The sequence below is a fragment of the Micromys minutus genome, assembly GCF_963924665.1.
Source record: "Micromys minutus genome assembly, chromosome: 24".
Classification (NCBI taxonomy): Eukaryota; Metazoa; Chordata; class Mammalia; order Rodentia; family Muridae; genus Micromys; species Micromys minutus.
The window spans coordinates 9299276-9322994 of NC_137959.1; the positions used below are offsets into that span (position 1 = coordinate 9299276).

Here is a 23719-nt window from a genome sequence, read left to right on the forward strand (position 1 = left end):
AATGCAACCCAATCTCACAGTTAAAAAGAAGTTGTGTTCAATTCTTTTTTAAAAAAAGAGGGGGGGAGAATACAGTATGAGATTCAATAAATAAGAAAAAAAGTTACAAAATGATGCCAACTTTTTCCTTAATATACAAGAGAGAAGACGGGTTCATTTGGGGTGGAGGCTCTCCCTTCTCTTTCTCCCTGGGCCAAGGCCTGGGATATAGGAAGGCCTCTGTCAGCAGTTGGGACTTGAGAGAGATGCAGAAATGGGTAAACCAAGGAAGTGGGGAAACAAATGAAGGTGTAGAGCAAGAGGAAGACAGGACGGGGTCCCTGGCTGTCTGCCTGCGCCTCCTCGACAGGTTAGAGGGAAGCCTGGTTCCTGAGTTGTGTATCCAGTTACTAGTGGTGGGGTCTGGCCTGCAGAGAGCTATCCCCGGCCTACCCTGTGACCTTGGTGCCCAAAAGAAGACAGGCCTTGGCTTGACAAGGGTATTTGGGGGTGAGGTATGTGGCAGAGGCCCAAGACCTCTTAATATCCTTCAGTGGGGGTGAAGTTCTGGGAAGCTTGTGCTGGAAGCACTGGGCAGTGGACAGGACCCCTGAGCTGTGGGAGAGGGACACACAGTGGGATTTAACTACCTGAAGTCCCCAGGTACCTGGCCGGGCTCTGGAACCTCTACTGCTCTGAATTTGAGGACTAACTTCATTCTGCACCCCAGCCCTTCGCCTGGAAGTCCTGGCTATGAATCTGGGAGAGCCAGAGCTCGCTTATTTGTGAGGTGCCCAGGCACACGCTCCCTGCAGAGGTCTAGTTAGCAGTATGGCTTCGGATCCTCAGATCTCCTATTTGTCTGCTCCTAGGCACACACTTGGAAGGGTGTCACCCTCTGCCTCCCACCTCTGTGACTTAACTGGAAGTAGCCACGGGCCTCCTGTGTGAGGAAGGCAGGCCAGCCAGGGGACCCCCATGCTCCCAGCTTTCTGCAGTCCCTCAGCCAAACCGCTCCCGAACCAACAGCATCAACTTCTTCTTCCCCTTGTAGGTCTGTTTAAGGTTCTCTAAGAACTGTGCGAACTGGAGGTGCCCATCGGGTGCCAGAAGGAAGGTCTCTCGAGCTTTGCCCAGGAACTCGATGAAGTCGCCATAGTGGCGTGGGCTAATGTGGGTGAGGCGAGAGTGGCTGGTGCTTATGTATGCAGCGACGGCAGCATCCAGGAGCTGGCAAAGCGGTGCCCTGTCAGCCCCAAGTGGCTTGGCAGCCCTGCGGGCCCCCAGCGGGCCAAGCCCGGGTGCGGAGAGCGTCCAGCGTCGTAGGATGTCTGAGAGCATTGGTGCACAGTGGATGCTGCGGATGATGAGGGGGACAATGGCTGACAATTCATGCCGCCCCAGCGAGTGGCTGAGCGAGCAGGCCCACAGCACGTCGTTGACAGCGGGGTGGCTGTCTTGGTTGAAGGCGATGCTGAGCTGCGCCAAGGCTAGTGTGGCCAGCTTGTAGGCCCGCAGAGGCAGGCCTCGGTGCTCCATATACCGAGCGACGGTGAAGAGGTGGGCGTGGCCAAGGCCACCGGCTGCAGCATCCAGCACGATCTGGTAGGCAGCCTCGAAGGCTGCGTGGTTCTTTTCACACAGGGTCAGGGCTGGCAAGGCGCAGTTCTGGGGATCCTTCATGGCGCACTGCAGTGCCAAGGTGCGGGCACAGGCCCAGAGCTCCTCTCGTCCAGTCGTGTCTAGCTGCAGGCGCAGCAAAGTGGCATGCGTGGTGCCAGTCACTGCCACTATGGTGACTGCCTCCACTGGGGTGAACAAGGAATACCAGTTCTTCATGATGCTCATCAGCGCTGGTGGGCCTGGGTGTGGGGAGAGGGAACCGGGCAGAGTGTGGGTTTGTGCAGCGAGGCCCTACCCCTTCCCTCCCACCTACAGCCACTGGCTCTGCACCCTCCCAGCTTCACTATACACACACTGTGTTTTGGGGGAGGGGCTAATCTCACTATGCAGCCCCACCTACCTCTGCCTCCCAAGAGCTGGTCATCATGCCCAATTGCTTTCTGTTTGTGTGTTCTGTTTATAAGGACAAGATCTCATGGGGCTGGAGAGATGCTCAGTGGTTAGAGCACTGACTGCTCTTCAGAGGCCTTCGGTTTGATTCCTAACCCCACATGGTGACTCACAACCATCCATAACTCAAAGGGATTATGTGGCCTCCACAGGTATACACGTGGCACACAGATATACATGCAGGTAAAAACACCCATACATGTGAAATTAATTAATTAATTAAAAAAACCAGACAAGCTCTCACGCAGCTGGGCTTACCTCAAACTTGCTATGTAGCTAAGGATCAACTTCTGGTCTTCCTGCCTCAATCCCCCAAGTGGCAGGATTAGTCATGGACCGCCATGTCCAGAGAGAACACAGGGTCTGGTGCTTGGGTAGACCTGCACCCCAGCTAAGGAATCATGTACTGCTGAGCCGCAGCTCCAGGCTGCGGAGTCTTGAGTCAAGGTCTCATTATAAGCCCAGGCTGTTTACTGACTCAACTGCCCAGTGCCCAGACCCAGGGGCACCACCATGTCTGGATAGAAAATTTCCCCTTCTTCGAAGAGCAAGAGTGGCTAGATTCCTATCCAGTTCAGCCTGACCACCCACCAGGAAGCACCTCCACCCTCCCCTCCTGAGGTTCCCTCCAGGGCTGGCCTACAGCTGGTAACAGGAAGGAATGGCTAGCATTTGTTTTGTTTTTATCTGTCTGCTTTGAGGCAGTTTTACTGTGAAGCCTCAGCTGTCCTGGAACACTCTATGCAGGCCAGGCAGGCCTCAGCCTATAGGTTCACCTGCCTCTACCGTCTGAGTGCTGGGTTAAAGGGCTGCCTAGCACGCCAGGCAGGGCCAGCTTTTCTGGTGCCTGTCTGATTTCCTCACTGTACTTACCAATCTCCGTGGCACAGCTAACAAGCCAGCGAACCATCTCCCTGCGCCGCCAAGTCATTGTGTTCAGTGTCATCCGCATCACCTGGAGGGAAAGGGAAGGGGGTCCTCAGAGTCCTGCTATGGCTGATGGCTTAGCACCTAGAGGCTGGAGGCAGAGCTGATGCAGCAGACCTGGCTGAGGTATCTTTGGCTTCAGTGTCTGGCTTATGAAGTAGGGATAAACACACTGGGAGAGGTGCGGCTGCTAGCTCTCCAGGCCCCATCTCGGCCCCACCTGCCAGGCTGCACTGGTGGATCAGCAAACCTTAGGGCTTTGTCTCTACCTTCCAGTGCTGGGATTATAGCTTTTGCTTCTTCAAATTTCTCTGGGTTTTTCTGTGTAGCCCTGGTTGTCCTGGAACTTGCTCTGTAGACCAGGCTGGCTTCAAACCCAGAGATCTGTCAGTCTCTACCTCCCAAATGCTGAGATCAAAAGTGTGCACCAATATACCCAGCAGATTACAGCTTTTTTTTTAAATTGTATTTTTAACCTGGGTTCTGGGCACCTAACTTTCCCTTCAAGCACTCTACTGACTGATCCATCTTGACAGCCACTCTTAGCTTGTTTGGTCTTTTTTGAAACAGGGTTTGTAGCCCACACTGGCTGTGAGCTCAGGTCCTTCCACTCAGTCTCCCCAGTCCTGGGATGGCAGGTGCATCACTACATGACGCTGTTTTCACATATTCACAGTCTCTGGAACTGTCTGTGTGTTCCAGTCCCCATGCCCATCTAGCCTTGCTAGGACCCAGATATCTATGCCTTTGACTGCTTATCTATGGGCGGCACGAAGACTGGCCTCAGCCTTGCCGTCACAGGAAGTGATTGATATTCAGCCATAACTCTTGCTTACAAGCTCAAGGAAGCCTTTCACCTGAGCCACAACCCCAGCTAGCCTTACTGTATGCCCCAGTCCCAAGGGGCCTCCTTACTGGTGGAGCCTGCCACACTCATGGTCCGTACTTTATTTATATGTAATGTGTATGGGTGTTCTGCCTCCACCTGTCTGTTCACTACATCTATCAGTAGCAGAGGCCAGAAAAGGGCACCAGACCCCCTGACACTGGAATTACAGCCTATTTGTTGTGAGCTGCCATGTGATGTTGGGAATTGAACATGGGTCTTTTGGAAGAGCAATCACTGGAACTGCTGAGACATCTCTCTAGCCTCACGGTTTTTATTTTACCTAACTGTACCAAGAGGCAACCAGAGGCTCTATTTCTTTCTTTTCTGATTAACTTTTTTTTTTTCTACTAGAGATGGAACAGAGGGCCTAGTCCAACCTACTATAACCCTGCAGTCCTGTGGTCACACCTGGCATCTGAGCTGGGCGGCTTTTTCTTTTCTTTATTTTTTTTTTTTTGGGTGGGAGTATGGGTTTATTTATTTTTGAGCTCAAATAGCTCAGGCTAGCCTCCAACTCTCTCTCTTTTAAGATTAACTTATTTATTACATATGAGTACACTGTAGCTGTCTTCAGACACATCAGAAGAGAACATCAGATTCCACTACCGATGGTTGTGAGCCACCATGTGGTTGCTGGGATTTGAACTCAGGACCTCTGGAAAAGCAGTCGGTGCTCTTAACCACTGAGCCACCTCTCCAGTCTCAGCCTCTCTTCTCAGCCTCTTGTGGCCTATCCACTAGCTTCAACCACAGTCCTAGAGATGGGTCCCATTCACAAGCATCAGAGATCTACAGTGATCTCTTATCACCTCAGTTTTGGTCTATAACTCTACCCTGAGAAGTGTTAAGTTCTGTGTCAGCCTTTGCCCCAGGAGCAGGGTTCCCATCCAGGCCCCCAGAACATAGACCCTGCGGTGACATTAGCTGGAGTACCTGTAGGCCGAGCTCCAGTGCGATGCTCAGCAGCATGCTGTCTGGCGGTGCGTTGGCTGGTGTGGCCGTCTTGCAGGCATCCTGTGCCAACTTGAAGAGCAGGGCTGGGGAGTGGATGTTTTGCTGGACGGAGCCCAGAACCGCGTGCAGCCACTTGGTATCTCCTGGGGAGAAGTAATAAGGAGCGCAATTGGAGCACCAGTGAAGAGGGGCTGAATGGCCCCTCACACCAGTCCTGCACACAGGACCTCCTGTATATGGCAGGGAACTCAGCAGTGCTTCTGCCAAGAGGTAGCTTTAAGAGGCTGTGTAAGTGTTAGCTGTGTGTGTAGGGCTGGGGACAGACCCTGTGTTAACCACACTCTCTGTGCCGGCTCTACTGAAATCATTGCCACTGCGATTGATCCTATACCCTCCCTGTGCTCCAGTCACACCTACACCCCTCCATCTTCTCCATTCACACCTACACCCCTCCATCTTCTCCATTCACACCTACACCCCTCCCTGTGCTCCATTCACACCTACACCCCTCCCTATGCTCCATTCACACCTACACCCCTCCCTGTGCTCCATTCACACCTACACCCCTCCCTGTGCTCCATTCACACCTACACCCCTCCATCTTCTCCATTCACACCTACACCCCTCCCTGTGCTCCATTCACACCTACACCCCTCCCTGTGCTCCATTCACACCTACACCCCTCCCTCTGCTCTAGTCACAGGCTCCATTTATCGGTGTCATCGCTTTGCACTGTTGGGAACGGAAGCCAGGATGACTGATATATGCCTTCCTCAACATCTGCCTCCCAAGTGCTGGGATTAGAGGCAGAGTACCTACCCTTATGCCTATCTTTTTATGGGATCTGGGGACTGAACTCAGGTCTTCTCTCATGCTTGGGTGGCAAGTGCTTTACCATCATCCTCCCAGGCCCTCTGTTTGTTCTTGTCATGCTGGGGGAGCTCAGGGCTTCACACACGCTAAGCAGGGTCTCTACCACTGAACTTGAGACCAAGGGAGGAAGATCATGAGTCAAGGCCAGTGTGGGCTGCACAGCGCATTGCAGGCAAGCTTGGGATTCATTGTGAGACTGTGTCTCAGAACAAGAACAGGCTGGAGAGACAGCTCAGTGGCTATGAGCACTGCTGTTCTTCAGAGGACCAGAGTTTGCTCCTAGCCATGTCCAGAACCCACGCTGAAGCTCACAACTGTCTCTACCCAAGAGATCTGATGCCTCCATGAGTCCTTGGTACACAGACAAACATTCGGGCAAACACTCGCACACATAAATGAATGAAACCTAAAAAAGAAAGAAAACTAAAAACAAAACCAGCAAACAAGTGAAGGTTGGGTGTGGGAGGAAATGGAAGTGGGACAGAGAGGAAGTTGTGGGTGGGGGGACATCAGGACACTAGAAGGATGGCTGTCACTGCCCTCACCTTTGGCAGCGGTCAGCATGGTGGAGGCCAGTTCACACTGGCGGGTCTCTAGGTGGCCAAGGATGAACCAACGGGGGAAGCGGTTACTCATGATGGAGTCCAGTGGGTTGGGGTGAGCTTCTCCAGCTGGGAATGTTGTCTCTAGCACAGGCAGCCTGGAGCAGGGGAGAAGACAGCACAGAGAGATGCTACTACTGCTTTCTGCCCCACGAGGCCCTGGGTTCCATCCCCAGCACCATAACCAAAAAATGTCTGGGATCTGAATGGCCACTATCATCCAGAGAAGATACACATCCTGGTAAGGGTGGGGAAGAAGAACTTGTTGAGGCACTGGGGGCTGAGCTCAGAATCAGAGCAGCTGCCTAATAAGCAGAGCCTTGCATTTGGTCCTCTGCTCCAAAAACAAAAGAAAACAGAAGCTTATGCATGGTTGCCATGTGAGTTAGTCCAACTGTCACAGAAAGCAGAAGTTCTAGAGCTCCTTGGAGACTAAAAACAGAAATACACACACATGCACATACGCATGCACATACATGTTCAACCCGAAAGTTCACTGCTGGGCACATGTCCACAGCAAATCAGTATGTTAAAGCGATAGGGTGCTTGCTGGGTACTGTACCACAATTCACAATGGCCATGTTGTCACACAGTCAACACATGTGAACACAATGAACAGCTACAGAAAATGTAACACCCGGAGAGGAATAAGCTATTCAGCTATAAGAGGAATGAAATACCATCAGATGCAGCTATACGGCTGGAAAGTTCACTGAGACACCAGGCATAGAGAAACACCACAGCGCTTCAGTCATGAAAGGAGCTAGAGCAGATAACAAGCCAGGCATGGTGGCCCACACCTGCCCCAGCAGCACTGCAAAGGCTAAGGCTACAAGGTTGAGAGTCTCAGCCAGGACTAGGCTTAGTGGTTCCAAGTCCTTGCTGCTCTTCCAGAAGACCTGGGTTCAATTCCCACATGGCAGCTCACAACTGTCTAACTGCAGCTTCAGAGCCTCTGACACCTCACACAGACATGCAGTCAAGACACAAGTAAAGTGAAAATAAATCAGTTACTTAAATAAGGAGTCTCAGGCCAGTCTGCACAGAAAGAACCCACCCCCCCAAAAGAGAGAGAAAAGACAGACACATGGGATCCTCTAAAAGGGAACGACAGAATACTATGTTGAGTTTGTGCTGTGGGGGTGGGGGGGGTGAGAGTTGGAAAAGCTAGATCACAGGTACCACATATTCATCTATGCTTTATCATCCACCCAACTCTAGTTACCCACGTCTTCCCCACTCTCACCACATATCAACGATCTAGGTTTGAGATCCAGTCTTAACAGCTCAACCTGTTCTGGAACTCAGACTCAATGTGCTGGGATTACAGGCCTGTGTCATCACACCTGACTATCAGAAACATGCACTTTGGCCTGGCAGTGATGGTACACACCTTTAATTCCAGCACTTACGATGCAGAGGTAGGTGAAACTCTGAGTTCAAGGGCTGCTTAGTCTACAGAGCAAGTTCTAAGACAGCCAGGACTACACCAAAAAACTGTCTTAAAAAACAAACAAAGACAATAAAATGCATTTAAGGGCTGGAGAGCTGGCTCAGTGGTTAAGAGCACTGACTGCTCTTCCAGAGGTCATGAGTTCAATTCCTAGCAACCACATGGTGGCTCACAGCCATCTGTAATGAGATCTGATGCCCTCTTCTGGTGTGTCTGAAGATAGCTACAGTGTGTGTGTATATATATATCATATATATACATATATACATATATATGATACATAAATAGATATTTTTTAAAAAAGAAAATGCATTTAAGCATTTTGTGGTGCTATATGCCGTTAGTCTCAGCACATAGGACACTGAGGCAGGAGGATCTCTGAGTTGGAAACTAGCCTGGTCTTACAGAGTGAGTTCCAGCTAGCCAGGACAACACAGAGAAACCCTGTCTCAAAAAAAAAAAAAAAAAAAAAAAAAAAAACAAAAGACAAAGAAAACATATTTAGCTAAGCATGGTGCTGCATGTCAGAAGAATCATGAGTTCAAAGTCATCTTTGGCTACACAGAGAGTTTGAGGCCAGCCTAAGCTACATGACACTGCTTCCAAACAAAAATAAACCTCATCAGAGAGGACCAGACATTCAGATGCCCCGAGAATCGGCCAGTTTGTGAGTGGGAGGAGCTGCGTATGTGGTAGATACAGCCCCTGTATTAGCCCTTCCTCTAGGGGTACCAACCACACACCCACGGGGAACTCATGGGGAGCTCAGAAGCTACATTTCCTTCATAGACCCTATCAGAAGGGAAAAGAACACTGGGAAGCAGTGTGTTCTCAGGGAGCCAACCAGGTTCTGCAGTCAGTCCAGGCCAGTGCCTGGGCCGCCCACACAGCCCTTCTGCTCCCTCCACTAGCTTAAGATTTTCTGCCAGGTTCCCTTAAAGCCCACATGGGAAGTTGCTGCGTTCTGTCCAAGTCCTTCCCCTTTCTGTCCTCTTCTCCCTACGCCCTGGAGCACCATCTGCACATGGGGCAGACCGAGTCCTTGTCAGCACCTCGGCTCCACCTGCCGTTTGTGCCGCATTTGCCACCACCAACACGCTGGTCCAGCTGGGGCAGAAGCATTTGTTGAATGACTTAATGCCGACACTAACCTACATGTAGTTTAAACATGAATAGAAATATAAGTGCTGGAAAAAAAAAACTGTTATAAGGACATTGCTGGGCGGTGACCCCAACCTTAGAACATCTAGGCAACTGTAACCACTGACTGAGTCACACCCCCAGTGCAGGAAATCAGCTACCCAAGTCTCCAACTCGGCCTATGGTAAGTAAGATGAGGCAAACCCTCCTACAAAAAGCCTGCACTTGAGCTTGTTTGGGGTCCCTAGTCATTGATTATTCTTACGTTTACTGTATTATACGCTTCCATTTAACAGTAAAACACACAGCCTTTTGCATGGGCTGCGGGAGGCCTCACTAACTAGACTGAGACCCTGCTTGGACTACTAGCCTCTTGACTCCCTTCTCCCACCCTTACCTCATGGCTCGGAGCGCCAGGCGGAAGGCCAGATCTGGGTCGTGGGGCAGCAGCGCAGTGAACAAGTATCGGGCACAGGTGTGCATGGGTACGCTCTCCCGGAAAATCACTTCCCCAAAGCCGCTGAAAGGGCCTCCTACAGAGACGGGAGGAGTTCAGTTTCCATTATCCCTGTGCTCCAAATGCATGTGGAGTTACAGAACAAAAGAGGGGGGTCCCTAGGCAGCACTTCGCAGTGAGGGAGAATGAGAGGATACAGGATGGGGGGGTGCACCTGCCCCACCATTAGAGGGTGAAGACCTGCAAAGAGCCAATTGGGCTAGGCCATGGGCGGGGCCAGGCCATGGGCGGGGCCAGGCCATGGGGCGTGGTTTACAATGTGTTGGGTGAGAGTGGGCTCACCTTCCAGCAGCAGCCCAGCCTGCTTTCGTAGCACTTGCACCAGCCGCTCATCCAGCTCCACCTCCTCCAGCAGGGCCAGTAGCTGCTCTTCATTCCGTACCACTTTGTCCTGGGCGTACAGGCCCTCTGGCAGGGCCCGCTGCTGCCCTAACCCCAGGAGTGCCACTTCCAGTGCCAGTGCCAAGTAGGACTCTCCAGGGCTCCCCGGCACCGGCACGTGCTGGTAGGACAGCTTTCGCTTCTCTGGGGCTGAGTCTGAGGAAGACACATCCACAGCTGCTGAGCTCTAGACCATCCCCCTTGGGCCCAAGCTTGGTGACAGAAGTGGAGAGAGGCTCAGAGAAGAGTCCCAACTCACTTCAAGCACTTGCCTTGGTAGGGCATATCTGGCCAGTACTTGGGTGCTAGCCCTCCTGCAAGGGTTTTTGGGGTGGGTACCTGGGAAAAGAGAGTGAGGCTCCTCCTCCAGGCGACAGGCCTCCAGCAGTGCCCTGCAGAGGCAGCCAATGGGATCCAGGGGATGGCCCACCCAACCTTCAGTGCTTGTGACACCAGTAGCACCTTTCTGGAGCAGTTCTGCAGAAGGGAAGAGGAGGCTTCTATCCAGCCATCCACCCAAGCTCTGGAGGCTCCTCCTCCCATCCCTATGCCCATCTCCAGCCTGTGAGCAACATGCAAAGCAGTACTCTTTTCTTCTAGCCCTATCCCCTCCCCATCTCTGCTGCCAAGCTCAAAGGCGTTGAGGCCTCCTGAGAGGCAATATGAAAGTTCCATGACAGACCCCCGAATATCCTGGGGCTGGCATCCACTGACCTCCACTGATCTTGGAACAAGGCACCTGGAGATTCCCTCTGACTCCAGCACTCTAGAGCCTGTCCCTCCCTTACACTCTTCATCAGCTGCACTGCGAGACCTCAGCCAGTGCCTTCCTTCTGTCCCCAGACTTAGTCACAGTATCTTTCCTTTAGTTCAGTGCGACTGGTGTGCTTGTGTGCGTGTGGTGTGTGCACGTGTGTGCATGTACTGAGGATAAAGTTCAGGGTAGGGAGCCCCTCCGGCCACCTGTCTTTTGAGACAGGAGCTCTTCAGTGAAACTTCAATCCTGGGGCCTGACTTGTTGCCAGAAATGCCCTATGATCTGCTGTCTCCAACTCCTTGTACCAGGGGACAGCAATATGCCTGGCTTGTATGTGGGTAACAGGGTAGACAAACTCAGACCCTCAGATCCTCTTGCTTGCACAGCCAACACTTTACCTACTAAGCCATTACCTCAGCTTAGTTTTTAATCTATGCATCTATCTATCTATCTATCTATCTATCTATCTATCTATCTATCTATCCATCTATTTATCTGAGACAGGGTCTCACACGGGCCTGGATCTCTGGCCTTGAAGTTCTGACTCTGGCTGGCCTCCACTTCCCGAAGGCTAGGCTTAGAGGCGTGGCAATGCCTGCCTTATACAGTGCTAAGGTATAAAATGCATGCTAGGCAAGCACTCTGCCTAATAAACCACACCCTTAGCCCATGTTTGTGAATTTGAAACACAGCTCAATTTGTTACCCATGCTTTAAAAGTAAGCAAATTCTGTATCAAACAGTTTAATCTAGCTTCCTTCTTTCTACCCTGCAAAACATACCTTGAGGGTCATGTAGTGGAAAGCAGCTTACTACAGGGTCTGGAAGCCTCTACATTAACCAGCCTGCCTTGCACGAAATGTGGATGAACAGAAGAATGCCATTATTATTCTGTGGCGATTGCTATGTGAGTAGGGGCGGCCACTGCAAGGTGCAAACTGAGGTTCTGGGGACAAGTTGTGGTGTCTCTTGGGAACTGGCCCTCGAGTTGTACATGGCTGCTAGATGTCTGGCCCAATCCTTGTCTTTTCTGCTCTTTCTCTGGAGACCCAAGGCTTCAAGCATGGTAGCCATCTTCTACCACAGACCTGCACCTGACCCACTGAGTTCTCCCAGCACAGAGCTCGGGATTCACCCAGCAGTACTAATGATAAGTCCTTTCTGCACGTGATGCTGAGAGTAGGAGATGGGGTTGCAGTACCCAGACCCTCTGCTTCCTCTCATGGGGCTGGCGTGTGCCTTGGGCCCGAGTCCCTGCTCACCCTTTTTCTGCTGCTTGTAGCTTTCAAGCTGGTGTCGCCGCTGCAGCCGCATGGTGTTGATTATGGCACACGCCAGTCGCAGAGCCTTGTGGGGATAACCATGGGCACGCAAAGTATCCACCCGTGCACAGGCAGTGGGGAAAGGTTCGCCTAGCCAGATGGGGTGGCCCTGAGGATCAAAGGCTGGCTTGTCACCTCCCATATTGCCAGTGAGGCTGGGGCCACAGGAGTCACTGGCCAGGATCCTCTGCAGGTGGCTGTCATTCCAGTGCAACTGTCCAGCCTGCAGTGCTCGGCTGAAAACTGTCCGGCGGGTACTGGTGGCTGTCACCTCCTCTTCACCCTGTGAGCCTGCAGGAAATATGTTCAGTGTGGTAATGGCGGTGCTGGCAGTCAAGCTGAGGCAGCTTCTCCCCTCAGGTGCCAACCTGGGGTCCCCCCCAGGGAGGTGATGGATGTGAATTCTTTAAGCAAAAGGGAAAGTGGGGCTGGCATCTGTCACAGAGCTGACACACAGGTGAGCAAGGGTCTGCTCCTCTCTGCTGTCTTTCTTCTGGCTCCCTCTTTACTTGCTCACCCACACTCACATCACTGCCCCTCCCGCTGGACTCCTATCCTTCCCCCTGTCCATCAGTGAGCCTCATTGTCCTTACGGATGTCTCAGCTCTCTCGCCCTGTCTCTCCTGGGACACAGTGCTATGATGGAAGTGGTGACGGTTTTGCTGGAAACAGAGAGCAGGGCCCCTTCCTACCTGTCCTGGAGGTTAGAGCAGGCTGTAGGCTGGAAATGTCCAAGGAATAGTTGCCCTCTTCCAGTGGGCACACATCTAGCTTGTCCCATGTGCCAAGCAGCTGCAGCCAGCCCGACCGCTCGTCTGGTTTGCAGTGTGGGCTCAAAATGACACAGACCCACAAAGCCCCTGAAGAGCAGACAGAGAGACTCAGTAACCAGGCCAACACTGTTAACACAGGTTGGCAAGCAGCTGCTGCAGCCTGGGCATGTGTCCTATCCTGAACGTGGGCTGCAGCTCAGGGTCTCCTCATATTATGTATGGTGAGGAAATAAAATAGGGCCAGTGGGAGGGCACAGTGGGTCAAAGTGCTTGCCATCAAGACCGATGACCCAAGTTCAGTCCCTTGGACCCACACATGTGCACTACAGCATGCCCACACATATACACACAATATAAATAAATGTAACTTGGGGGTTGGGGAACTGATATGGCAGAGACTCCTCTGGTTCTAGGTCAAACCGCATGTGAACTGGTAGTCAGGACTCGACCCTGTTTAGTGCCTCGTGTGATTTTGTATTGTTTCTTTCTCCTTGTCCACATTGCTTTTTTTTTTTAAATATTTATTTAATTATTATATTTAAGTACACTGAGGCTGTCTTCAGACACACCAGAAGAGGGCATCAGATCTCATTACAGATGGTTATGAGCCACCATGTGGTTGCTGGGAATTGAACTCAGAATCTCTGGAAGAACAGTCAATGCTCTTACCACTGAGCCATCTCTCCAGCCCTCCACATTGCTTTTTATCATCCGACACAGGGCACAGCAGGCAATGGGCAAAATACTATACATATGGTAAGTTCAACCCACAGTCTGGCTTTTCTTTTTCCCCTGGGATCTCTACTAAGTTAAGATTTGTCTTTGCTCTTGTTCTGAGGCTGAGTGTCACTCCATAGCCTGAGCTAGCTTAGAACTTGTCACTCTCCTGTCTCAACCTCCAAGGTGGATTTCCAACTAGCCCTGCCATATTTTCACATTTCTGAATGGTGAAGAAAATGCTAAGAAGAAAAAAAGATCATTCTGTGATTTATGAAAATGATACAAAGTTCAAAGAGACCAGAGTAGCTCTGCAGGTTGTACATGCCCGTAACCAAGCACTCGGGAAGCTAGGCAGAACTGAGCCAGCCTAGGCTATACTGAGCAAGACTGTCTAAAAACATAAAGTGTCCACAGCTATGTCTTATTGGGATACTTCCCTACGTGTAACTGTGTACATACGGTACTGTGGACGATCCTGAGGCCTTGTTCCTGACACACAAACATCCAAACACTGGCTGCACCCCACCCAAGGTGACCTATGTCTGGCTGTTCTTCTGTTACACTGGTGGGGCCTAACAAAGCTGAAGACACTATTTAGTTTTGTAAAACTGTGAGCTGTGGTGTAGCCTAAAACCTTAGCCCCACATAAGAGGGTCCAGCATCTGCTGAGTCTATGAATCATGGATTGAACTGAAAGGACTTTAGAAAACAAAAACAAAAAAAACTGTGTCTTTACTGGATAGGAACAGCCGCCCTTTTCTTGTTACTGTTGTCAAACAATATGATGACAACTACTTCTGTGGCCCTGACCTTGTATTTGAAGTTAGCTAGAGATAAGGTAGCGAACACAAAGGACCAAGTGAGTCTCAGCTTGGGGTATAGTGCACACTTAGCAGAATCTGGGTTCTATTTTCAGCATCAACCAATCAGTTCATCAATCAATCCAGCCATCTGCAGTGGTGACCAGTGAGCCCTCCAGCGCTTGGGAAGTAGCGGAGGAAAGACCAGGAACTCAGGGTCATCCCTAGCAACACTGTGAGCTTGGGGTCAGCCTGAGCTACAATGAGTCCCTGAATTAAAACGAAACAAAACTGTATAAAGGGGTGTACACAGATTCTCTGTGGCACTGCTACTTTTATGTCAGGGTCTTGGGCATCCCAGATATCTGTGCCTGGGAGGATTTGGGACCCCGTGGGACAAAGCTGTGTAGCATTTAACCATCTATGCAAGCATGGATCCTCCCATCTACCCACTATCCATGAACATATCCATCCACATTTGCTGGAGCTGGAACTCTGGCTTTCGTGCTAGGCAAGCTTGCGGCCCTAAACTTAACATTAATCATGATCTTCTCTACTGGATATTAATCCCAGGAGAGCCAGAGTTTTGTGTTTTCTTCTCTCTGGGAGTGCGAGCACCCAGCAGGATGGCTGGCACGCTGGAAGGGTTTAGTAATGTTAAGTGGAGTTAAGACTTGGGGCTCAGATGCTAATGTGGACGGGAACCAAGGTCTAGGCCTTACCCAGCTCATCCCACAGTTGCCGGCACTTGTCTGTCATGCCAGCGCCCTGCTGCCGCCACAGGGCCAGGCGAGGGTCCTGCAGGAACTGCTCAGTCATGAGGATCAGCATGCGCGCCCCATTAGAGTCCCGTGCCCGAAGCATCTCCCGCACCTGTGCGGAGAAGCAAGCGGTAAGAAAGGGAAGCGCACACCGGGACCTCTGCGCTGCCCATCCCCAGCCTTGGCACCTTGCTGAACATGGAGCGCAGCTGCTGGCTGGCCCCGTAGTGGCCACCGTTGGACAGCAGCTGCTTCACCTGCTCTTGGATCTGCTCCTCATCCAGATGCCAGCGGTTGACATCTTCTGTGCCTGCACCCGCCGTGGGATCTGGGGCACCTGTGAGTGAACAGACAAGTGTAGCGTAGGAGAGGGTGTCAGTCCTTCCTCTGTCCGTTCCTAACTCAATAATCTTCCCATCTGAAGCAATCCCACCACAGCAGCAATCCACCTATCAGCTCACCACCCACGCACCTATCCAGCCATCTCTCCACCTAAAATCCCATGAACACATCTGTCCATCCACCCATTGTGTCAGGACCGCTACAGCCCCGTCACTCACTCAGCCAGGTACCCATCGCCCATCTATGGAGACATCGTGTACCCATTCCTCGTCCACAAAACGCCAGGCGCTGGTCCATTTCCTCATCCGTCACCGTCTTACTGGACACCACCCATCCGTATTAAGCCAGCTTCTATCCATCTCATCCCCATACCAGTTCCTCTTCACCACAGCCATTATACGGCCTAGTTCACCAGCCTTCCTCCCACCCTGACTCCACCTGCCCATCCTCAGACTTGTCTTACCCCTCAAAACATCTAGCCTCAGATTTAACTACCGACCAGCCTTTGCTCACTCGCTGAGCTACACCTGTTCACAAACACGCTTCCCCTTCCATTCCATCACTCCTACATGCTCCTCCCGGAACACCGACTCCTCAGTTCCCGGCGTGCATCTACTGCTCTGTCAGCCTTTCTTTCTCTTGTTCTTTTAAAGACAGGGCCTTACTCTGTAGTTCTGGCTGTCCTGAAACTCACTATGTAGACCAGGCTAGCCTCAAACTCAGTGTTCCACCTGCCTCAGCCTCCTGAGTGCTGGGTTAAAGGTGTGTGCCACTATGCCTGGCTACCCTCTGGCCTTTCAAAGAGTTCATCAAAGCCATCTCTCCTCAGCTGCCCTTCCAGCGATCAGTCCACTCACTGCGCTAAGTGGCCCATATGCTCATCCCAATATTCTTCCTCCACGGTATCAGTTCACCCTAGTGATGAATCATAACTTCCTGGAACCTACCCATGACCTGCATTAACGCTCATCCACTACTGTTACCTTTCTACCATTGTAGCCCAACAAAACATCAGCAGACCCCTTCCTTCCAGCACCTCCTGAACTCCATCCATACCCCATCATAACACTCACCTTTAAGTCTTTACCCTGGGATTCTGAGACACCTCATCCTGTGAAGGTACCTCACCCCATGACTGACCCTTCTGCTCTGGCTTACTGCCTCTCCCTTCTCTCTTTCCCCCGACCCCTCTCGCTCTCAACATGAGACAGGATGGCACTGTGCTTCAATCCACCTCAGCCTCCCCAGTCCTGAGATGACAGGCCAGTGCCACCACAACTTCTCTATTTCTAACTGTCCAGGTGCCCTGGGGTCAGGCACCTAAGGATGTGCCTCTTTCTTGGTATGTAACATCCCCCAAAGCAGGGCAGGATGGCACCCACACCGCTTGTGTCTGCATCACGGCCCCTCCTTCCCTCTACTCACCATGAACCAGGTTGATCTCAGAGCCCAGCAGGAGGATCTCATCAGCAAGACGCTGGGCGGTCGGTAGCACCTCAGTGTGGTGTGCGCTGATGAGATACTGCACGAACTTCTGAAGCTGATCCCGGTTCATCTGTGACAGAGTCTCAGAGATGGGCAGCCGCAGCTCCACCTGGCGCGCATGACGGATGCGGTACAATGACAGCGCCACCACATGGGCGCAGTAGAAGAGGTCTCGATTGTCACAGCCGCAGCTCACAGATGTGATCTTGCAGCGGTCAAAGCTGATGGAGACGTGGTAGAGGTGCTCTGGTTCTCCCGGGCCTCCCAATTCTCGGATATTCCCACTCAGGTGGAACCCTAAGACAAAAACACACTGTGGAGACGGGATCATCCCAGCAAGACCTTGCTTGCTGCATAGTTCTGCTGAGAAACCCAATGCAGATCACTTAACCTATTCACGCTTCAGTTTCACTATCTGTCCCTACACAGCAACAATAATCTGCTCATGCAGCTCTAATAATAAATGGGTTACTCATAAGCATTTAGAATGGCTTGATAAAGTGGGGTCCTAAACAAAACCCCCATTCGTTTTGGGGGATCACCTCGATTGCTCTTCATCTTGTTTATTTATCTTGGGTTTCTTGAGATGGGGTTTCTCTGTGTAGCCTTGAGTGTCCTGGAATAGGCCATTTAGACCAAGCTGGCCTCAAACTCACAGAGATACGCCTGTCTCTGCCTCCTGAATGCCAGGATTAAAGGTGTGAGTGAAGTCCCTAAGAGACACTCCACAAAAGACATGAAAGCAGCGGCTAGTCCCTTCTTCCTGTCCCAGCGTACAGCCAGGGTAAGATGCCCCACAAAATGGCCGGACCCCATAGCTCCTCAGCCTGAAGCAGTTACAGGAGCTGTCCACGGTGACAGTGACATATCTCCTTCCCCCTCTCAGCAGGCACTCTCTCCCTCAATGATGGATGCCTTCTTTCCTGTCTCAGCCTAAAACCTTCTTTAAATACCACTACAGGAGCTGTCCACGGTAGCAGCACCTCCTCGCCAACCTCCCTAAGCAGCTCCACAGAGATGGCTCCTCAGCCAAAGTTACGTGTGGCCCAGAAGGACTTCCCACCCTAGCCCTTGAGCCTGATACAGTGACAACGGGGTGGAAAAAAAAAGTCAGCAATCCCTGAGCAGGAAAACCCACTAATCCCTGATCTTCCCACAAAACCTCACCAATCCTTGAACAGGTGAACCCACCCAAGCCTGAACAGGAGAACCCACCAAAGCCTGAACAGGAGAACCCACCAAAGCCTGAGCTCCTCAAGCTCAGGACTTGAAATCCCACCAACCCTCAATCTGGAAACTTCTGCCCTGAAAAGTGCCACCACCTCAGAGATCCTACAGCCCTGCCCTTCGTTCATCTCCCCGCTGTCTGTTCCCGGGAGTGAGGGTAGCCATGCCTGGATTCATCCATCCACACCTAGACCCTCCAATAAATCTCTTTCATGAGGTTTCCTGCCTGGTGAGACTCTCACCAGAAGAAACCAAGAATGAAAGGAAGTGGAGCAGAACAGAGGATCCTGGGTTCCTCAGCTCAGCTGGGGACCCTCCCTGGGAGCGACAACAGCTCTTGGAGGAGGCCTCCTCTCAGAGATGTCTGGCCCCTGGGCTCAGCAAGCCCTTCCCTTGGGACACTGTCCCACCTCAGAGCTGCATGGCTCCTGGGCCCCCATGTCTCAAGATGCCCTTCCACTGGCATACCTTTTCTCCTCGGAGCTTTACAGTCCCCAGGCGTTCGAGTCCCAGGATACCCTCCCACCCAAGCAGAAACAGCGAGCAACTGAGCCTCTACCTTATTCTTTGAGGCAGGTTCTTTCCTCGAACATGAAGCTAGTCCCTTGGCTGGGCTAGCCAGCTAGCTACAGAGCCCCCCCCCCCCCTTAGTGCTGTGAACAGACATGTTACACTGTGCATGGATGCCGAGCAACTCAACTTAGGTCCTCACGCTTGAACAGCAGGCGCTTTACCAAGTGAGCCATGTCCCCTGCTGCTCTGTCTTATTCTAATGATCAATAAACAGTATTAACAACAGACACGATGTTTGAAATGCTTTTACCAGCCCTTGGGTTGCTATGGTGACAACAGCTTTAGAAGCTCTGAACTTCCTTAGAACATGCCAAAGGCCCGTGGCACTTGAGGGCAAGGGGATGATGGAGCAAGTCCTGGGCAGTCCTGAGTGTCTGTCGGGCTCATCCAACTGGTTGGGCAGCCTGATGCAACCTGCGTCATGCAAGGTATGGCTTCCTCATACCAGGGGTGCCCATGGGGCCTGTGGCTAGGTTATGCCCAGGAAAAGGGGTACAGAGGCTACCAGGCAGGGTCACCTTGGCTGAGCCATGACCAGGTATCATGGAAAGCCAGGGATAAAGTCTGAGTCATGTTTTTGCTCCATCACTGCTGTTGTTTTCCATGCTCAGTGCTGGCATTTCTTCCCCTTCCTCCCTGTTTCCCAAATCCAGCTTTCTCCGGTCCTTTTCTTTCCTTCTATTTCAGAACTACTGAGCACACTGCCTGGGGTCTGTTTTCTCCTTTAGCTCTAACTTTTGCTCCTTGGCCTTACTGAGAGCCCAGATGTGTGCATTCTCTTCGTGACACTGCCTGAGGTCTGAGCCCGCCCCTCTTGGCCTTACACTTGCTTATTTAGTTGCTCAGTGGTACTTTTCTTTCTTTCTTTTTTAAACTTCAGTCTTTGCCCCCATCAGAACACAGTAATTGTGCACATCCGTGGTGTACGGTGTGGTAATTCAATACAACACACGATGGTCAGAATGGGTAACTGGCTTTTCCTGCTCCTTTGACAGCGATTATTTCTGTGTTTGGAAGCTTCCAACTTCTTCCTTTTGGTTCTTTATAAAATACACAATAAATTTTTGTCAACTATAGTCACTCTACTGTCCTACACATGGCTTTGATCACAATCATTCCCAGGACATGGCTGCCTAAGCCTCAAACTCTCTCCCAGAAATTTGTGTGACCATCTTCTACCTGCATCCAGCCTGTGATCATTCTGTTTGTTGTTGAAACAGGGTCTCACTATGAAGCCTTAGCTGGCCTGGAACGCCACACTAAGCCTGTTTTGGTTTTCAAAGCAGGGTTCCCTGTTTAGTCCAGGCTGGTCGTGACCTTTAAACCCTGTAGTCTCAGCCTCCTCAGCACGGGGCTCTAACTGTGTGCCACCATATCCAGCTTTAGCATTATCTGTCCCTTGGCTTTGTACACCACTGTGAGGTTAGGAATTGGCTCTTCCTGTGGTCAACCACCCCCCCTTCCCTGGGACCCTGCTTCCTCCTCGTTTCTCCACATTTTCTTACATTCATCAGCCTGACATCCTTCACTGTCAGCTCATAATCTGTCTCCATCCCTACAGCAAGCCCTTTGCTTGGACCCAGCAGCAGCTCCACCTCCTTCTTCTTCCCTTCCCTGGGTCCTCCTGCCAATGCCTAGTCATTCTGTACCCACACTTTCTGGTTCACCTTCCGCTCCCCGAGTCTCCCCAAAGTCCTGATCTCTGAGGTCTACTATATCCCCACCTTTAGTACTTTTTTCTGCCCGCATCCATCGAATGGGATCTCACTATGTAGGCTCAGGCTGGCCTCCCCACCGCCTGCCTCTGCCTCCCCAGTGCTGTACCTGGAGAATGCCCTCGCATCTCACTCACCCACTTGAAGTACTCGGTCCACGGCCCCACTCTGTAGCAGGTGCAGCCCACGGGTGAACGGTACCCGGGTGTCCTGCTCACCTTCTGGGGGCTGGTAGCCTAGCGATGAGTACATACAGATCTCTCGCTCACTCCGTGGGAAAGACCAGAACACAATGCGCTTCTGAACCGGCTCTGGCACCCGGGAGAACCGTTCCTCCACCTGTGGGAAGCGTTGGTGGGTTAGAAACCCGGGATAGGATCCCGGCTTTGCTATTTATAAGCAGCCTGACCTTGGACACCACTGACTTCTCTGAGTCTGTCTTCCCAAATTTAAAAGAGCAGTGTGACAATCCACCATGCCTGGTGGTGCACCTCGAAATCCCAACTACTTGGGAGGCTGTACTTGTGCCAAATAGTTCAACGCCAGCTTGGGTGACACAGTGAAACCCCCAGAAACAAAATCGTTTTCAATACTATAGTATTTATTTACAACAGTGCCTGGCTTATGTTAGCATTCTAGACGTTTTTACAGGCAGGTCCCAGGGGTCTGAAGTAAAACCCTCCTAAGCCCAGGCTTTGTGTGGGACAAGACATTGTTAGACATGAGTGTAAGAATGACCAAGGACGTGAGTTCCTAGCCTTCCCTCTGGTCAGCCCCTTATGGCTTCACAGGAACAAAAGATGCTGAAACCACAGCACTGGGTCAGTGTCACAGTCTCAGACCCCGAGGGGTTCAGCACCGCTGCATCAGATATGAAGTGAAACTCAGCTCTTTAGGACCCCTAAACCAAAGAGCTCAAACTCCCAACGATCAGTACCACCTTGGGTATTCTTCCCCCTGTTCCTCCCCTGAGAAAAGCCCCTAGGGGGGAAGGGCTGACCTGCTATCTCCTGTGGACTCCAAGGAAAAGAACCAACATTTGAGGCTGTGTTCCAATCTGAGTTGGCTAGTGACTGGCTGGGTGACCTTGGGCAAGTTTCTCAACCTCTCTGTGCCCCAGTTTCCTCAAAATGAGAACAACTCCCAAAGGGCTCCAGAAGCTTTCCCGAGTTCTATTAGCACCTGGCTGGGACAAGGCAGATCTGTGGGAGTCCGGAAGCCAGTTTTAGGGTTATTCTGTGCATGTCACATAGGGTGAACAGCACAGAGGCCCTACCCAGGTTTCTGCGAGAAGGGGGAGTCAGTGATTGGGCTCCTGACAGTTGGCAGATGACTAAGGAGGGATTTTCCGGTCATGAATCAGAGCCTGCTCAGTCCACGATTAGCCCAAACCCATCCATCCTAACGCAGGAAGAGTTGTGGGGCAAAGAACACCCTCAAAGTCAGACTCAAAGACAGCTGTATGGGACTGAGTGAAGCCTCTGTCCTTTCCCATCTTCTTGGGGGACCCTAAAACAGGGAGAGGGGCGTTTTGGGGCTCCATGACAAGTGACAGAGTAGGGGTTCTAGGAGACTCTGCCAGTGTATACCAATCTTGGCTCTGGAATAGTTGGGGGGGGTGGAGGAGGGAGGAGGGGCACAGAGCCCTTCCCTTAGTGACCCTGCCTCTTGTCCCACAGTCGGGGAGTCTGGAGAGACTGGTGGGCTTTGGAGACTGGAGCACAGGGATACAGGGGTGTCTTGTATAGGCTCTGCAGAGATGGGGGGGTCTCCTTCCTGGAGGGTGGGACAGGGAAACCCTAAGGCAGGAGCAGGGCAGTGTGGGTCTCTGGGCTGGTGCCTCTCTTGGGGAAGAGAAGAGATCTGTATAGGGACCGGAAGGGTTGCGGGCGGAGAGGCTCAGGGGGGGGGGCGGGGGGGCTGCCTGCTGGGGAGGGGGTGAGTTATGAGGCCTGGGGCAGGCCGGGGCCTTACCTGCTCGAAGGCCCAGCTTTCGGCCACCCGCTTGGCGCTGAGGTCCAGCAACGGCTCGGGGCGACTGCGACGGGCCCCGGTCCCGGGCTCTTCCCCCGCGGGGCAGCCCCGGCTGCGCTTGGCCGCCGGGGGCTCCATCCGGCCGAGCCGGCCGGACGACGCGGCCCCTTTAAGACTCTTCACAACAATGAAGCCGTCTTAGCAGCTGCTGCCTCCTCAGTCGAGGCCCCGCCCCCGCCGCCCTACTTCTCTCTTGCTATTGGCTGTCTTTGAAGACCCGCCTCCGAGTAGCCGCTTTTCATTTGACAATCTCCATGTCCGTCTTTTCTTTGCCATCCAATAAGAGGTCGCAAGAGGAGTCGCTGTCCATCACGGGGCGGTATGGGCCAATCAAAGCGAAGGGACCACAAGGCTCGGCCTTGTGAGGAGTTTCGGGGCGGTCTCACGTTCATTCACAACATTCCTTCCCCGCCCCTTTGGGCCGGCCCACGAGCCAGGCGGCTGGGGCTGCGCCTACACACGGCTTTGTTTACGGAGGGTCGCTTCCGGCCGCCTCCGGGCTGGGGTTGAGTCTCTCTGGGCTGTGTGACCCTAGATACTCATTCAACCTCTCTGGGTGGTTGGTATGGTTTGGATGCTTTAAGAGCCGACCACAGCCTTCCTAGCAATGCTCTTGTAGGCTGTAAACTTGAGCTGCGAGCTAAGACACCTCAATCCTTTCTACGTATGTGGAATGAACATGAAATTGCCCATTTCGACACACGGGAGTGGCAGTTTCATTAGGTTCGACTTAATGCATGTCAAATCCCCCACCTCGAGCCGTTTTTTCCCCCTGACTCAGCTTATATTTTCCACAGTGCAGAAGCTGCTCACCGTCTTCGTCACTTTTTTCCACCCCACCCCCATGTCCCTGAGTTTTCCTACCCTCGCGGCTTCTCCACCATTATTTATTCATCTAGTCCAGAATTAGACGCCCCCACCTCCACCCCTTCTCTCATGTAACCCAGGCTAGTCTGATTGGAGATCCTCCTGCCTCATCCTTCAGAACTCTGAGATGCCAGGGTTAGGAGGTTGTTAAATGTCTCTCTGAACCCCTAGCTCCATGAATCAAGAATATGTCCATGGGGAGACAAGTCAGCACGTGGAACAGCGCCCAGCGTGAAGTAGATACTCAAACTAAAACCTAGCTGTGATTCTATTTAGTGTTCAGGATCCTCAAAGCAGGAGGAAAACCCAACCTGATACCCAGAAGCCGACTGGGAACTCGGTTCCTGCCCCAGGCCTCACAACCGTAACTCTCTGGCACTGGCTCACTGGTTGCTTTTGGACAGGTCTCTCTCCCCATGGTGGCAACAATAGCCACTAGTAAGTAGCGTGTGAACCCTTGAAACAGGGCTGCTCAAGTGGGGTTGGTTATGTTTAGGATGAAAGCACACAGTGGAGGAACTGGAGAGAAGGCTAAGAGCATTGGTCAATGGAGCCC

General features: G+C 52.1%; 1 protein-coding gene across 2 annotated transcripts; it reads right to left on the reverse strand.

The window, feature by feature from the left end:
• Nucleotides 1-100: 100 nt before the first annotated feature.
• Nucleotides 101-22403, reverse strand: ZSWIM4 (zinc finger SWIM-type containing 4). Of its 2 annotated transcripts, none has more exons than XM_080937271.1 (14): nt 22237-22403; nt 20400-20601; nt 16688-17044; nt 15109-15257; nt 14882-15032; nt 12559-12726; nt 11807-12157; nt 10128-10265; nt 9690-9944; nt 9288-9423; nt 6241-6395; nt 4802-4965; nt 2926-3007; nt 101-1841 (listed from the first exon to the last, which is right to left on the reverse strand). In XM_080937271.1, exons 1-14 carry the CDS (start codon nt 22372-22374, stop codon nt 982-984), a joined length of 3306 nt encoding a protein of 1101 aa, XP_080793397.1. In that variant the 5' UTR covers nt 22375-22403; the 3' UTR covers nt 101-981. The 2 variants fall into 2 exon arrangements, with proteins under 2 accessions (XP_080793397.1, XP_080793398.1); XM_080937272.1 differs by lacking the exon at nt 22237-22403 and adding an exon at nt 21263-21358.
• Nucleotides 22404-23719: the final 1316 nt, after the last annotated feature.